At 46.2% G+C, this 14,069-nt stretch overlaps 4 protein-coding genes and 2 non-coding genes across 6 annotated transcripts; 3 read left to right on the forward strand and 3 right to left on the reverse strand.

The window, feature by feature from the left end:
* Nucleotides 1–1,800: 1,800 nt before the first annotated feature.
* Nucleotides 1,801–4,693, forward strand: C7M61_002794 (uncharacterized protein; the record flags this gene model as incomplete). Its single annotated transcript, XM_024858156.1, has 2 exons — nt 1,801–4,656; nt 4,691–4,693. 2 exons carry the CDS (start codon nt 1,801–1,803, stop codon nt 4,691–4,693), a joined length of 2,859 nt encoding a protein of 952 aa, XP_024713562.1.
* A 55-nt stretch (nt 4,694–4,748) lies between these two features.
* On the reverse strand, nt 4,749–6,977 carry C7M61_002795 (uncharacterized protein; the record flags this gene model as incomplete). Its single annotated transcript, XM_024858157.1, has 1 exon — nt 4,749–6,977. The coding sequence occupies one exon, from the start codon at nt 6,975–6,977 to the stop codon at nt 4,749–4,751; it is 2,229 nt and encodes a 742-aa protein (XP_024713563.1).
* Nucleotides 6,978–8,705: 1,728 nt separating this feature from the next.
* DFG16 (Dfg16p) lies at nt 8,706–10,493 on the forward strand (the record flags this gene model as incomplete). The annotated part of the gene is made up of 1 exon (XM_024858158.1): nt 8,706–10,493. The coding sequence occupies one exon, from the start codon at nt 8,706–8,708 to the stop codon at nt 10,491–10,493; it is 1,788 nt and encodes a 595-aa protein (XP_024713564.1).
* A 100-nt stretch (nt 10,494–10,593) lies between these two features.
* C7M61_002797 lies at nt 10,594–10,666 on the reverse strand. Its single transcript has one exon. It is a non-coding gene; the product is annotated as a tRNA-Phe (tRNA).
* A 4-nt stretch (nt 10,667–10,670) lies between these two features.
* C7M61_002798 lies at nt 10,671–10,743 on the reverse strand. Its single transcript has one exon. It is a non-coding gene; the product is annotated as a tRNA-Arg (tRNA).
* Nucleotides 10,744–11,606: 863 nt separating this feature from the next.
* Nucleotides 11,607–14,000, forward strand: HSP78 (chaperone ATPase; the record flags this gene model as incomplete). Its single annotated transcript, XM_024858159.1, has 1 exon — nt 11,607–14,000. The coding sequence occupies one exon, from the start codon at nt 11,607–11,609 to the stop codon at nt 13,998–14,000; it is 2,394 nt and encodes a 797-aa protein (XP_024713565.1).
* Between the last annotated feature and the right edge of the window lie 69 nt (nt 14,001–14,069).

Below are 14,069 nucleotides of genomic sequence, written 5' to 3' on the forward strand. Positions count from 1 at the left end.
GATTTTTTGGATGGCTTTCTTGGGACGACTTCTCGGATTTTCGACCCTTGGGATTTTTGGACATTGGGGAAGTTTGGGGAAATTCGATACTTGGGGATGAAACACTGGACCGGTAAAGCTTCAAGACTTAGCAATCTCACCCGCCCGAAGTGGGGAAGACTTCGTTGGATGTTGCAATAATGCAATTAAACTGCTTGCTTGAATAGAATGAAGACGAGGGGGACTCCCATCTTCAAACTGTCTCACTCTCTGCCTTCAGAAAGTGATTGAACCGTCCTCGTGAATTGCCTTGTAGATTCTTTTTGAAACCCATTGGGGAAGCGTGACATCTGCAACAGCTGGAAATGGACTCACCAATGGGGAAGTATTGGATTGTCCATTGGGGAAGTTCCAACGGGGAAGTGTCCCAGAGTGCCACTGGAATAGGTTCACAAAAACAACCATCAAGGGAATTTGAAGGAGGTATTGTGCTGAAAGGTCCTTGGGGAGAAAGGCCCTTTCGTTTAAGCGTCAGTATGGTGTTAGTATATGGGGAAGATTAGGAACAGTAGTACGCCTTTGTGAAACTGTTCAACAGAGGGGGAAGTTGTTGAACGGTAGGGAAGAATGGAGTCCCAGGGGAAGATGGGAACATCCTTTGATAGTTTCACTTGTCGGCTTTTCTTGGTCCAACATACCTTGTAACTGAGGAGTGTCTTCAGTTGCTTGAGGGTCCCTTCCTTCTCTAGCTGCATACCAATATCTGGGGAAGTCAATTGGGAGGCAGCCGTCGAAGGGGAGGATGGGGAAGAAAAGTGATGAAGAACGAAAAAAATCTGGGGGAAATGGGCCTCTATTTATGTTCCAAATCCTGGGCGGTTTGCCAGAGTCGTGACGGTAAAGGTCACCACGGGGTAGCTTTTAGGAAATTAAATATCAATTGTGGTATGAATAGCACGGCTCTGGTAATACTTACTAGTTTTTGCAGTAGTTGGTCATGTCTTCCGTCTAGGTGTTGCATTAGTTTCCTCTTATGTCCTGCCGGGGTAGTATAATTGTAGAGGATTCGGAAGGTCCAACTACTAGCTGCTTGATATTATTTGAAAAGCAGTGATAGATAAATAATATGAGTAAACTACTCGTTCTACAGCCTTCTGGAAACCTAAAGAATTGAATGGAAAGGCTGAATTGGTAATCCTTTGCACCTTGTCAGTGTACTTTACCACGCAGACGCTTAAGAATCAGGAAGCAACAAGCCAGGGCTACTTCCCCAAGTTAATTCCCCTTGTCATGTCCTCAAGACATTGCTTTTGAACAGGACACGCTATGACAAACGTTTTACTATGTGAATTCCACTACCATCGTAGTGCTGATTGCATGCCTCTACGTATTTGGCTGCGAAAAGAGCCACCTAAAGAGTGCCTTCTCTACACCTACTTAGACGAAAAAGCAAAAATTGTAGTAATTGTCAATGCCCTGGTTTCAAAATTCGTCAAATCCAAGAAAAACTCCAAATTGAACTTCTTTCTGCAAATCACCTCTCGGGCCGATCGAGCCATATCCCGATATCACAGGCGTACACAGCCAAGCACCCCAATTCTAGGCTGCACCCTACCACAAACCCCCTTTACTTAAACGATTCAATCTTCAACCTCAATTTTCAAATCATTCTGACCCTCTTCAGTTCGTCCCTTTTTTTATTTATTTTCCCATCCTCCATCTCTTGATCCACGAGTATCGGTCTCGGGCGCGCTGGAAAAATATTGGATCAAAACGTCAACCGCATAGAACAATACGACAGCTCAGCTCTTCGCTCGGCCGATGGCTTCCAACGATCTCGCCCAGGGCGTCCAGAACTTGAACATCGACGGAAAAAGAAAAAAGAAACCCCAAAGAGCCTACCATGACTTGAACCAGCAGGCCTCCACTTGGTCCCAATCGGCTAATCCAGCTCAACCCCAGCAACAGTTTCCCGGTCAGCCGGGCTTTGCACCTCAGACGGAAGCTTTCCAGCAGCAACAGGCAACCCAATTTGCTCCTCAGGCCCAGCCGTACCCAGGATACCAGGACATCCCGGCTCCACATGGCCATCCAGGGTTTCAAAGCCAGAGACCTCCTCAGGTCCCACAGGAGCCTGTTCACGATACCAGTTTCGACATTCTGGGGACTCCGCATGCCCCGCCAGCATCCTCGGACCTTTCGCTAGGCAAGGCTCGGTACGAACAGGAAACCGAATATACCACATTGCTCTACGATGAGGCTGGTGAGTGCATTGGCACGAAACCGTTTCTTTCTTTTGAAAACATCGTGCCTCCTTTCGCCGGAACCCAGTACTTTGCCGTCGACCAGAGCACCGCCACCCCAAAGCACATGAGACCTACATTCTACTATGTTCCTGAGCAAGAGCTGATGCGTAAAGCTACCAGACTACCCATGGCGGTCACCATTCGCCCTTTTGCACCTTTGCTACCCAATGAAAGCCCCGTTCCTACTGTGGATATGTCACGTTTGGGCGAACAGCTGCTTTTGGATCCTCAGGAATGGGGTCCTCCAAGATGCCGCCGTTGTAGAACCTACATCAACCCACAGATGGTGCATACGTTTCTGGGAAGGTTCACATGTAACGTGTGTCAGTTCCCAAACAACTCAGTGCCTCAGGAGTACATCTCGCCAACTGACCAATATGAAAACAGAACCGACAGGGCCCAGAGACCTGAGCTCCACAGAGGTGTCTACGACATCATTGTGCCTGACTTTTACAATGTCGGAGGTGCTGAAAATACGCCCAAACCAATGCACCACGTATTCTTGGTTGATGTGTGTCAGCAGAGTATCAGCAAGAGCCTTAATGTCTTGGTAGCGGACGCCATTCGTGCAACGCTCTTTGACTATGAGAGGGAGAATAACGGCGAGAAGAGACCACAAAAATTCGCCATTATTTTGTTCGACAAAGCAGTGCATTTCTTCAACTTGTCTCCCGACTTGGATTCCACGCAAATTTGCGTTTCTCCCGACTTGGATGATCCTTTCGTTCCCTTCTACGATGGTCTTTTCGCCGACCCAGACGAAAGCAGTATGGTGATTGAAGATGCCCTCAGAAATTTGGAGAGTTTGGCGGATACCAAGAGCCTTCATGATTCTGAGCCCTGCTTTTCGGTCGCCTGTAGAGCCGCTACCATGTGCCTTGAAAGTGTGGGTGGTGGTAAGATTACAGCTATTGTGTCTACGCTACCTTCTTGGGGACCCGGCGGCTCAAGATTGAAACAGAACAAATCTGTGGGAAGAAACCCCTCTGCTGAGATGGAGAAAAAATTATACTCTGTCGATAACGAGTACTACAAGCTCTTGGCAAAGGACATGATTGCTCAAAACGTTGGTTTGGACGTTTTGGCGGTTTCCGCTACCCCAGTTGACGTCTCCAATATCGGATGGCTAGCTTCTGTCACCGGTGGAAAGGTTCACAAATGGACTGATTTCGTTTTTGATAGAGATAGCCGTGCGCTTACGGCTCAGATTGTGAACTCTGTCAAATCTTCCACGGGTTACCAGGGCCAGTTGAAACTTCGTTGTTCCAATGGTCTCCAAGTATCTCAGTACTACGGCTTCCCAACCACAGAAGGCGGAATCATTGGTCTCACAGGCAATCAGGATCCTGTAATCCCAGTTCTCAACGAGGACCAGACCTTCACTGTCTTGCTTGAGTACGATGGAAAATTGAACACAAAGTACGACTGTCATCTTCAAGCCGCCTTGCTTTACACAGACACATTCGGTGTTAGAAAAGTCCGTGTGATCAATCTCGTGTGTGCCGTGAGTGAGCGTCTTGAAGAGATTTTCTACTTTGTTGATCAGGATGCTATTATTGCAGCGCTCGTCAGAGACACTCTTTCGTTTGTGGGCAAAGAGCTGATTGCTGAGTTGAGAACGTCTATCAATGCTAAACTTGTGGACGTTTATGCCCAGTACAGATTGATGGAGGAACGTGGACACAATAAAACTCGCTCGCTCACCAACCAACTCATTTTCCCAGACTCATTGAGACATATCCCCCTATTTATTATGGCTCTCACGAAATCCAAAGCACTCCGTGACTCCACAGCGGTGCCTATTGATGACCGTCTTGCTGATGTGTACAATATGCTCAATATGCCTTTGGAGAGACTTGTTTATCACTTGTATCCTGCCTTGGTGGAGTTGCATTCTTTGGCAGATGACGAATGTATGCCGATGGAGAATACTGAAGAATCATTCATGAAAGTGCCGGAGTACTTGCCTTTGACAGCACATTCCTTGCAGCCTAGTGTCTACATCCTTTGTGATGGCACAACAGTTTTCGTAAGGGTCCATCCTGATACAAACAAACAGCTTTTGGCTGACTTGTTTGGAGAGCATGTTCATCAGGTTGAGGACATTGACATCAACATGGACTCCTTGCCAGAGATGCCTACTCACATCTCGTTACAGGCTCGCAATTTGGTCAAGTACTTCCAGAAAAACATCATTGGAACATCCAGCATCGGTCAGTCGTCAGTTCAGATTGTTATCGAGGGTGTGGAGCCGCTTAGTAAAGTATTCCACGACACTCTCATCGAAGACCTGCTTTCTTCAAAAATTGCCAGTACATCTGCTAACTATGCAACGTTCTTGACATCCTTGCACAAGGCAGTGACCGCCAAGGTTGACACGGAAAGAGGCTCCTACAAAACGCCAGTGAACCCTGTCCATGATGCCACATCGTTTACGCAAAGAATGCTTCATTTCTAATTATTTTATTGCACCGCCATTTTTGTGAGCTCGGTGAAAAGTTCAAACACCTCAGGGATGTTTGTGGACTGGATCACTGTTTTGAAGCCAAGGAGTAATTGCTTATCCTTTTTCAAGACATCGTTACCGCTGCTCTCTGCGACGTCCATCACATTTCCGACAAAAGTACCCAATCTTAGCATTAACCCGCTTGCATCCAGCTGCTTTTGAAATACATCGGCAGCTATGGCCCTTAATTGATCAAAAATAGGCTTTTGAGTTAAGATGACTGTAGCAACAAGGTCAAACTCCATGGTGCTGTTTGCCAACAATCCAGCAATGACCTCTTGTAGATTTTCGTCTCTGGCATGTAGCATTTTGACAAGAATCTCCAAATTCGTCATACTGGCCGAACTTTCGGTATTGAAGAAATTGGCTAGCATTGCGGGCTCTTGAATTAGATTATTGATAAGTTCCCAAGCAGCACGCTGAATGTCAGGGTTGGTGCTTTCGATCATGAGGTTCCTCAAATGTTGATCGAATGTGCGTTTGATAATGAAATTGTTCAATTCCTTGTTGGGCTGAGAGCACATGTTTGTGAGTGCCAAAAGCGCCTTGAACTTGTCCATTGGTGATAATAGACTGGCCATGATGGTAGTAGGAGTCTTATCAGTGGGTGGTCCAAAGGACGGGTCTACTCCAAAGAGTTCTGTCAAGAAAGGAACCGCTGTTTTCACATCAAACTCATTGAATGCTAGCCTGGGATCAACAGACAGACACATGCTTGCTAAAGCACGAAGAGCTGATATCCTAAGCTCAAGTTCATTCTCGTCGCTTGTTAACCCATGAGTCTTCCCGTCTTCTTTGTCAAGTGAAGAGTATGAAGTGAGGTACTTCAAGATCAAATTCAATCCCCCTTGCAGCACGAGGCTTCTATGAAGAGCATTTTCAGGGTCTTGCGATAGATTGTAGATGATACTCACACACTCCTTCATGATGTTGGTTTTCAGCAATTCTAGCTTCTTGAACATGCCCACAAGCTTGAGTCTTTTGACTAAAGCCAGGTTATAGAGCCTAACGTCTTTTTCGTCCACCTTAGTGTTGTCCTGATTGTTGGCGTTTGCAGCGGAGGCAGCGTACTTCATTCTCCTACGCTCATTGTCGTCTGCTATGTCCTTGATTTTTGTCAAGTTTGCGAAGGCAAGAAGGACTCCGTACGTATTGGTGCCGTCGGTCTCATTCTGAAGAATCTCGATAAGTTTTTCAGTGGTATCTTCGTCTTTGAAAATGGATGACCGACAGGTTCCATTCAAAGAGAGGTAAGTCAAGGTCTCTAGCACTGCCGGTCTAGCGTCAGAGACATCTTTTTTAAGGAGATCAATGGTTTTATGTAAAACAGTGGCTTGGGAAATCTGTGACTCGATCTGTTTGAAATTCCACAACTTCACGATGCATAGAAGAGACAACGATACCACTAACGGCACCAGTTCCATCTCAGACCCGGTTATCAAGAACTGTAGGTAGTTCTGAGAATTAAAGAGTCTTGCAGCCTCGTTGATGCATGTCAGAGAAACCACATTGAGCATTTTGGCGACCTTTTCGGCATCAATCTCCCCGGAGCCAGAAGTCAACCGGCTGACCTGGTGGAGTATGGCATTCTTGCATCCTTCGCTTGTGTACACTGTCTTGAGCTGCTCTGGGAAAAGAGGAAAAAACGTTTGGATGGTCTCAAAGAGCAGACTGTATTGTGGAGGAGTGATGCTGGAGGGGTCCTGGTCCACGATCTCTGTAAGGTATCTCTCTATAGCCTGGGAAGTGGATAACGGTTCTCTTTTCGACTGACTCACGATCGTAAACACGACAATTGCATGAAGCTTGTCGTCAGCTAGTGCTAGTAGGTCCAACACCGCCGGCACAGAGCCAGGATCATTGACCTCGTACTTGGAAGTGATGTTCGCGTATATGGAAAGGTAGTAGCCTGCCACGAGAGGCGTCAGCTGGAATCTGATTTTCTGTTGGCAAATGTGGAGTATTTTCGTAGATGCCTCTTTGTCAGGAAGGGCCGACAGCACGAAAGAAGCGCCTTCAGTGCCGAGTTTCTCGAGACATGGAAGACGCTGAGATGCGGAGTCAGCGATGTACTCGACTAGGCGTGCTTTTTCTTTTAAGGGCAAGTCCTTTAAAAGTTTGAGGTTTTCATCTGTTATATCGTTTCCATCTTTAAAGAGTTTCTGGAGCTCTTCCGTGGTAGACATGCTGGAGAGTCTCGGATCCGGAGTACTCAGTAGTATGGTGATAGTACGGTGCGCGTACGACTTGGTCTATGGCACTGGGGTAGATTACAGTAAACGAAATATAGAATTTTGGATTTGGTAGTATTTCAAGGCTTGATAGAGTATGAATATTTCTTCTTGATTTAGTCGATTTTTTCTGAATTTTGGGTCCATGGACGCAATGGGCACATCCTTATCCAGAGTCACAGCGCTAGTGGAAGCACTGAGTTGAGAGATAGATCAACACCACCTTTCATTTTGGATGATTTCTTGAAAATGAGACAGTTTTGAAATATTCGGTTTCGGCTGAAGCTGGATTTTTATTGCACTTTTGGTTCACCAAAAGCACCACATGCCCCCAGTATCGTTAATATGTTCTTCAAAAACTACTTGGTTTTGTGGCTAGATTTTCCGAAGCATCCTCGCGTTAAATCTAAAATATGCTTCTTTTCGGCTGCTGTGAAAAGCGACTTTCAAATCATATAGTGTGTTGGTGACTCATGGATCAAGTGGAGGATAACTACAACACATTGTAATGGTTCTCAATGCCTCAACTATGTAACCTTCCATCATTGCTCCTAGTTCATAAGGGCTTCTCGTTCATAGGGGGCTTTTCTTGTCGGTGCCACAAAACAGGACTATTGTGGGGTCTTGCTATCTGGAACATTCATGCACTGCGTGCTGAAAGTAGACCAGGGTCCTTGATTCAAGCAACGGGGTTACGAAAAGGCGATATGCAGAAAAACCCTGATGCAACCAGGGCTCTGTCACTCACCAGTACAACCTTGTCCGTGCTGTCAAAACGCCTCTTTGGATTTGGAGCCCGGAACCTGAAAATCCCGGATTTACCTTCAGAGCAACAGAAAACCAACAAGCACGCCAGGCTCCCGATCTCAGAATCGGCCTAGACGGGTGCAAAGTAGCAACGCTGCAAATCAAAAAAATGAAACCATTGAAATTACTGATGTCGTACGATATAGTCCATTGGCTCACCATCCTCGCTTGTACTCACGGTTCATGGTCCATAACCGCTGTAAGCCCGTAACGCGGTGAAAAGCTGTCAGAACCTTAAAACGCTAAACACAGCTACAGCTTCTAAAAAAGTATTGTTTAAGCTATTCTGTACCGAACGTACGGTTATTCTTTCTGCTACATTTCGGTGCTTTGTGTGGCTGCAGGGTACGCAAATTGACCTAGTTCATTGCGAGGCTGCAAAGCCTAACGGTCCGGCAGGGTCAGAAAGAAAGACAATAAGAGGACGAAAAACACGGGGAAATATGGAGAAAACACGGCCTCGATTGTTGTTTCCTCAAATTCACTGTAATAGAAAAATTGAAAATAAAATCACCAAATTCTATCCATCCAATGCTCTGGCTAGCTGAAATCACAGATGGTGCCTGGTCCGTATATGGACCGAGGTGCATAGGGTGGGTGCGGCACGACCGCCTTAGCAGTATAAGTAGAAGCAGAATTCCCGCTTATTTTTCTCATTTTTATCCACTTTTTCTTTCTTCTAAGCCTCCGTAGAGTTCTGGCTCCTTCCCGCCGCCCCACAAGGGCCTAGAGCAGACCGTTGCGCTCTCCATTAACCACACCCAGGGGCCGGTATGCGGTGCGCTGCACCCAAGAAAATCGCCAGAGCTTGGCTCTTGTAAACTACTTCGTTAGAGCCCCACAGATACGTGCCCCGCCGGGAAGTATAAATACAGCATGACATCCGTGCTACATCGAGCAGGGCTCGATTTTTACACTGGCGGATACGGCCTTCTAGATGCCGTTGACTTTTCCAATACCTCGCAGACCTTCGCCATGGGCAACTACCTGTTGTACTTTCTTCTGAACGAAGACAACCTCCAGACGAACTGCTCTGTCTACTCCTTGACTCTGGGATCCCTACGATACGAAGAGTACTTTACCGGTCGCTGGCTGGAGAATATCACGCTGGACTTTCTACCGGCGTACTATGTCACCAACTGCTCTATCACCAATCTTCAGCGGGAATTATCCCATCTCCTGTTCAACGAAAGCGACGTCGAGCGCTGGCTAGATGACTACAATAATAATCCTTATAATGTCGCCGATAACGGCGACTCCTTTGTTGCGTTCTTGTTCATGATCCTGGGCCTGTGCGTGCTGTGCTGGATGCTCATATTGCTCTTCCTTCTTTCGCCCAACCACAAGCGCAAGCCTATCATGACGCAAATTGCAACGGGTGTCTATTCGATAGTGTTGACCATTCTTTTGGCCCAGGTGACCCAAGCGGCCCGCAAGCAGTACTACGAAGACTCCCTCGACATGATCCACATTCTCCTGCTCGTCAACGACAGGCGAAAATACCCCATCGCCTTGATCATCTCACAGTTCCTTACGTGTTTGGCGTTCTTCCAGCTCGTGGTGAAAATGACGAAGCAGCGATACAAGTTCTACAACGGCCTTATTGGTGCGTGCTTGATCCTAATGTACATTATAGTCGACGCAGTCGATTTGGGAATGGCGAAGAGCTACTTTGACAGAATGGCTCACAAGCAAAATGAATTCAGAGCTATCTTCACCGTCGTTCTCAAGGTCTTGTTCATTATCTGGATCAGCGTAACTTTGGGCTATCACACCTTCCGCGGCACAGCTTCCAGTCCGAGGCAGGTTTCCTACTCCAAAAGGCTTCTTCCCTTAGCAATCTTCACCTGGTTTATGGTTGGCCTTCATGTCATCATCACCATTTTGATCGCCAGTTTGTGGGAGAACAAGTGGCTCGTGACTTCGTGGATCACCTTCTTGCCATACTTGCTTGAGATGTATATTCTCACCACGGCGTGGGAATGGTTCTATTCTATTCGCGACTTGGAGCTGCGCTTGGAGCTTATTGGCATGCTTGGAAGAAAAATATCTCTCGACGATGTCATGACATTCAGCAACTCATACTTCTCCAAGCCTACAACATTCATCAGTACCCTCACATGGCTTTGGAACATGATAACATGTAAGGCAACCCCAGTCTCTGACGAGTCAAAGGAAGTGGCCACAAGCATGCTCAGTGAAACCTCATCCACCGCTGTCAACCGTACCCCTTCAGTGACTCAAAACAATTCTCGGGATGCAGAATTAGATCTTGGAGAGGCCAACATTGGTGAGGCTAGAGACGCATTGTACTTTGACAATGTTGGAGACGAGCGTGACTCTGTTAACGATGACACACATCATGATGACAGTGACGATTATGGCGATGGAGGCTACGAGGTGCAATATATTGATGATGACGAAGCCTGGGAAAGGGCAGGCGGTGATGGACCCGCCCACCATACCAACACAAACGATATCCTAGGGGAACCACAAGAAGGGTCCTCTAGGTCCCGCCAGAATGTCGCAGATGACATACTTGGCACACAGTATAACGACACTAACGACACTAACGATATTAATGATCTGGATGACGACAATGCGCTACCACCATTCCAACCTTTGCCTGGTTTCAATCGCGATGACTACTGGGATGACAAGTGATGCGCAAGGTACTTATAGAAATGCAAAGACAGGTTAATTGACTTGTAGTGACGACAGAATCTTTTTACTGATCAAAATATAAAGAATATTGAAAAAAATATGCGATTTCTGTGGATCGAACACAGGACCTCCAGATCTTCAGTCTGACGCTCTCCCAACTGAGCTAAAACCGCTTCAAACCCACGCCGGGACTCGAACCCGGAATCTTTTGATTAGAAGTCAAATGCGCTAACCATTACGCCACGCAGGCAGCTTTGCTGAGTAATACACGCAGGTTTATTGATTGTGATACTCTATCAAGTCACGTGACATTTCATGGATTTGGGCTTTTATTCAAATTTTGGTCAAAAAATGCTCAAAAACCTTTGGGTTCAATCTTGAGGATAAAGAAAAATTTTTTGGTATGGTTTTAATCGAGAAACCCTGGTCAGCTTCTTCAAAAGAAGGAATCCACTCAATGAAGTTTATCATCTAAAACACATCCCCCAATGACCCAATTCGATAGGTTGAATTGGTTTATGGGCATCACTTGAGACTTACTGATGTATACATTGATGCAACGTCTTTTGATTGGATTTAGATGAACCCTTTCGGCCTCTTTTCATGTAGCTGTACCATAAAAGTTCAGCGAAAGTCAATTTTCTTAAATATTCGTGCTTTCAAATGTCGTCACCTTCCTGGCTCTGAAATAATAAGATAGTAGCCGACAGCTGCCTGGTGTTCGCTTTTACTAAGGGAATTTCTCAACAATTCTAGATTTATCATTTATTTGCGAAATTCGAACTTATTTCGAATCTTGTAGGATATTCTGAGAAATCGCAGCCAAACCTACAAATCTCACAAATCGTGAAAACCTCAAAGCGATGTGAAAAATCACCCAAATACAAATTCAGACTATCATTTCAAAGCATGGAGACCTAAATCAAATAGATTCCCCGATGTCTGCCCACTTTATGAATATGCCGTGGAACAACCTAGAATTTTCCAGAATTTGCAATCGTTCGAGAACATCCTATTGCCATTAGGTGCACGTGACTTGAGTCACTCAATGGCGGTCTCCAGATAAACTTGTATAAATCATCGTCAATTGGGACATTTCCTAACTTTAGGAATATGCTTTCGAAATCTGCTCGTGCAACTAGAGTATTGAGAAGGGTGCCCATGCAACGGGCGCACATACCCGCTGCTGTGGCTAGTCCTAGAGCCATGTCGATTGTTGCAAGATCTGGATCGATAGATCCAGCTCCATTAATACCGAAAATGAAGGATTTGAGAGTCGGTGTGCTGAGTTTTAGGAATTTCAGCTCGTCTTCAGCAAGAAATATGCAAATGGAGATGAACAAGGATGATGATCCCAATGTTCCAGCTTTGGAGAAGTACGGAACCAACCTCACGGATTTGGCCAAGGAAGGCAAACTAGATCCCGTTATTGGTCGTGATGAGGAAATCAGGAGAACCGTTCAAGTGCTTTCTAGAAGAACGAAGAACAACCCAGTGCTCATCGGTAACGCAGGTACTGGTAAGACCGCTATCATGGAGGGTCTTGCTCAGAGAATACTAAAGGGCGAGGTACCCGAGCTGATGAAGGACAAGCAAATTATTACCCTTGATTTGGCTGGTATCATCTCTGGCGCCAAGTTCAGAGGCGACTTTGAGGCCAAGCTTAAGAAGATCTTGCAGGAAGTCGAAGACAAGAAGGGTTCTGTAATCCTTTTCGTTGACGAGCTTCATCTTCTCATGGGTTTGGGTAAAGCTGAAGGTTCCATCGATGCTTCCAACATGTTGAAGCCGGCTTTGGCCAGAGGCAAACTCTCGCTTTGTGGTGCCACCACCATCGAGGAATACAGAAAGTACGTGGAGAAGGATGCAGCATTAGCGAGAAGATTCTCGCCCGTTATGGTCAACGAGCCATCAGTTCAAGACTCCATCTCGATCCTTCGTGGACTCAAGGAGCGTTATGAAGTTCATCACGGTGTTCGTATCACTGATGGAGCACTCGTTACTGCTGGTTTATACTCCAACAGGTACATCACCGACAGGTTCCTTCCGGATAAAGCCATCGACTTGGTCGATGAAGCTTGCTCAACCTTGCGTTTGCAACATGAATCTCGTCCAGACGCCATCACTCATTTGGACAGACAGATCATGACCATTCAAATAGAATTGGAGTCTCTCAGAAAGGAGGAGGACCAATTGTCTGTGGACAGAGCTAAGAAGCTCGAGGAAGAGCTCAAGGTAAAGGAAGAGGAGCTCAAAGAATTGACGGAAAAGTGGGAGGCAGAGAAGAAGGCTATCGATGAAGTTAAGCAGGCCAAGGCCGATTTGGAGCAGGCCAGATTTGACTTGGAAGAGAGCCAAAGAGAAGGCAACTACGCCAAGGCTTCTGAGTTGCAATACTCCACAATCCCAAGATTGCAAGAACTGGTGAAGGAGCTTACGGAGTCCGAAGACGTGGCAAAGTCTCTGTCGATCTTGCATGACTCTGTCACTTCTGACGATATCGCCGCTGTCATCTCAAAAATGACCGGTATCCCTCTCAGCAACTTGATGAAGGGCGAGAAGGATAAATTGCTTGACATGGAAATCATCCTCAAGCAGCATGTGGTGGGCCAGGATGAGGCCATCCACTCCGTTTCTGATGCGGTGCGTTTGCAAAGAGCTGGCCTCACGAGTGACAAGAGACCAATTGCATCATTTATGTTTTTGGGCCCAACCGGTACCGGTAAGACTGAGTTGACCAAGCAGCTCGCAGAGTTTTTGTTCAACGACAAGAGCTCTGTCATTAGATTCGATATGTCTGAGTTCCAAGAAAAGCATACTGTGTCTCGTTTGATCGGCTCTCCACCAGGATACGTTGGATACGAGGACAGCGGTGAGTTGACGGAGGCTGTGAGAAGAAAACCATATTCCGTGATCTTGTTCGACGAGTTCGAGAAAGCTCACAAGGATGTTTCTAAGTTGCTCTTGCAGGTTCTTGATGAGGGATCGTTGACGGACTCTCACGGCAAGCACATCGATTTCAGAAACACAATCATTGTCATGACTTCCAACATCGGTCAGGAAATTCTTCTTGCTGATAAGGATGCCAAGGACGATGGCTCTATTAACGAATCTGTGAAGCTGGAAATCACCGAGACGTTGCGTCATCATTACCCACCAGAATTCTTCAACCGTCTTGACGAAGTTTTGGTCTTCAATAGGCTCTCAAAGTCATCGTTGAGAAACATTCTCGAGATCAGATTGAGAGAGATTGGCGATAGATTGAGTGACAAGAGAATGTACCTCCACCTTTCTGACGAGGTGAAGGAGTTTTTGGCTAACAAGGGCTACGATCCAATTTACGGTGCAAGACCTTTGAACAGAGTTCTTCAAAAGGACCTTTTGAATCCATTGGCCATGTTGATGATCAAGGGCCAGGTGAAGGAAGGCGATGATGTTCAGGTTGTCATGAAGGACAAGAAGCTTCACATCGTGCCAAACCATGAAGAGGAGAGCAAGTCAGACTAATTTGTGAATACGTTGAGTGGTACATTTTGTAAATAGTTCAAATCTAATTTGTGAGCAAAAGTATAGCAC

The sequence above is a fragment of the Candidozyma pseudohaemuli genome (genome assembly GCF_003013735.1).
Source record: "Candidozyma pseudohaemuli strain B12108 chromosome Unknown scaffold00006, whole genome shotgun sequence".
Classification (NCBI taxonomy): domain Eukaryota; kingdom Fungi; phylum Ascomycota; class Pichiomycetes; order Serinales; family Metschnikowiaceae; genus Candidozyma; species Candidozyma pseudohaemuli.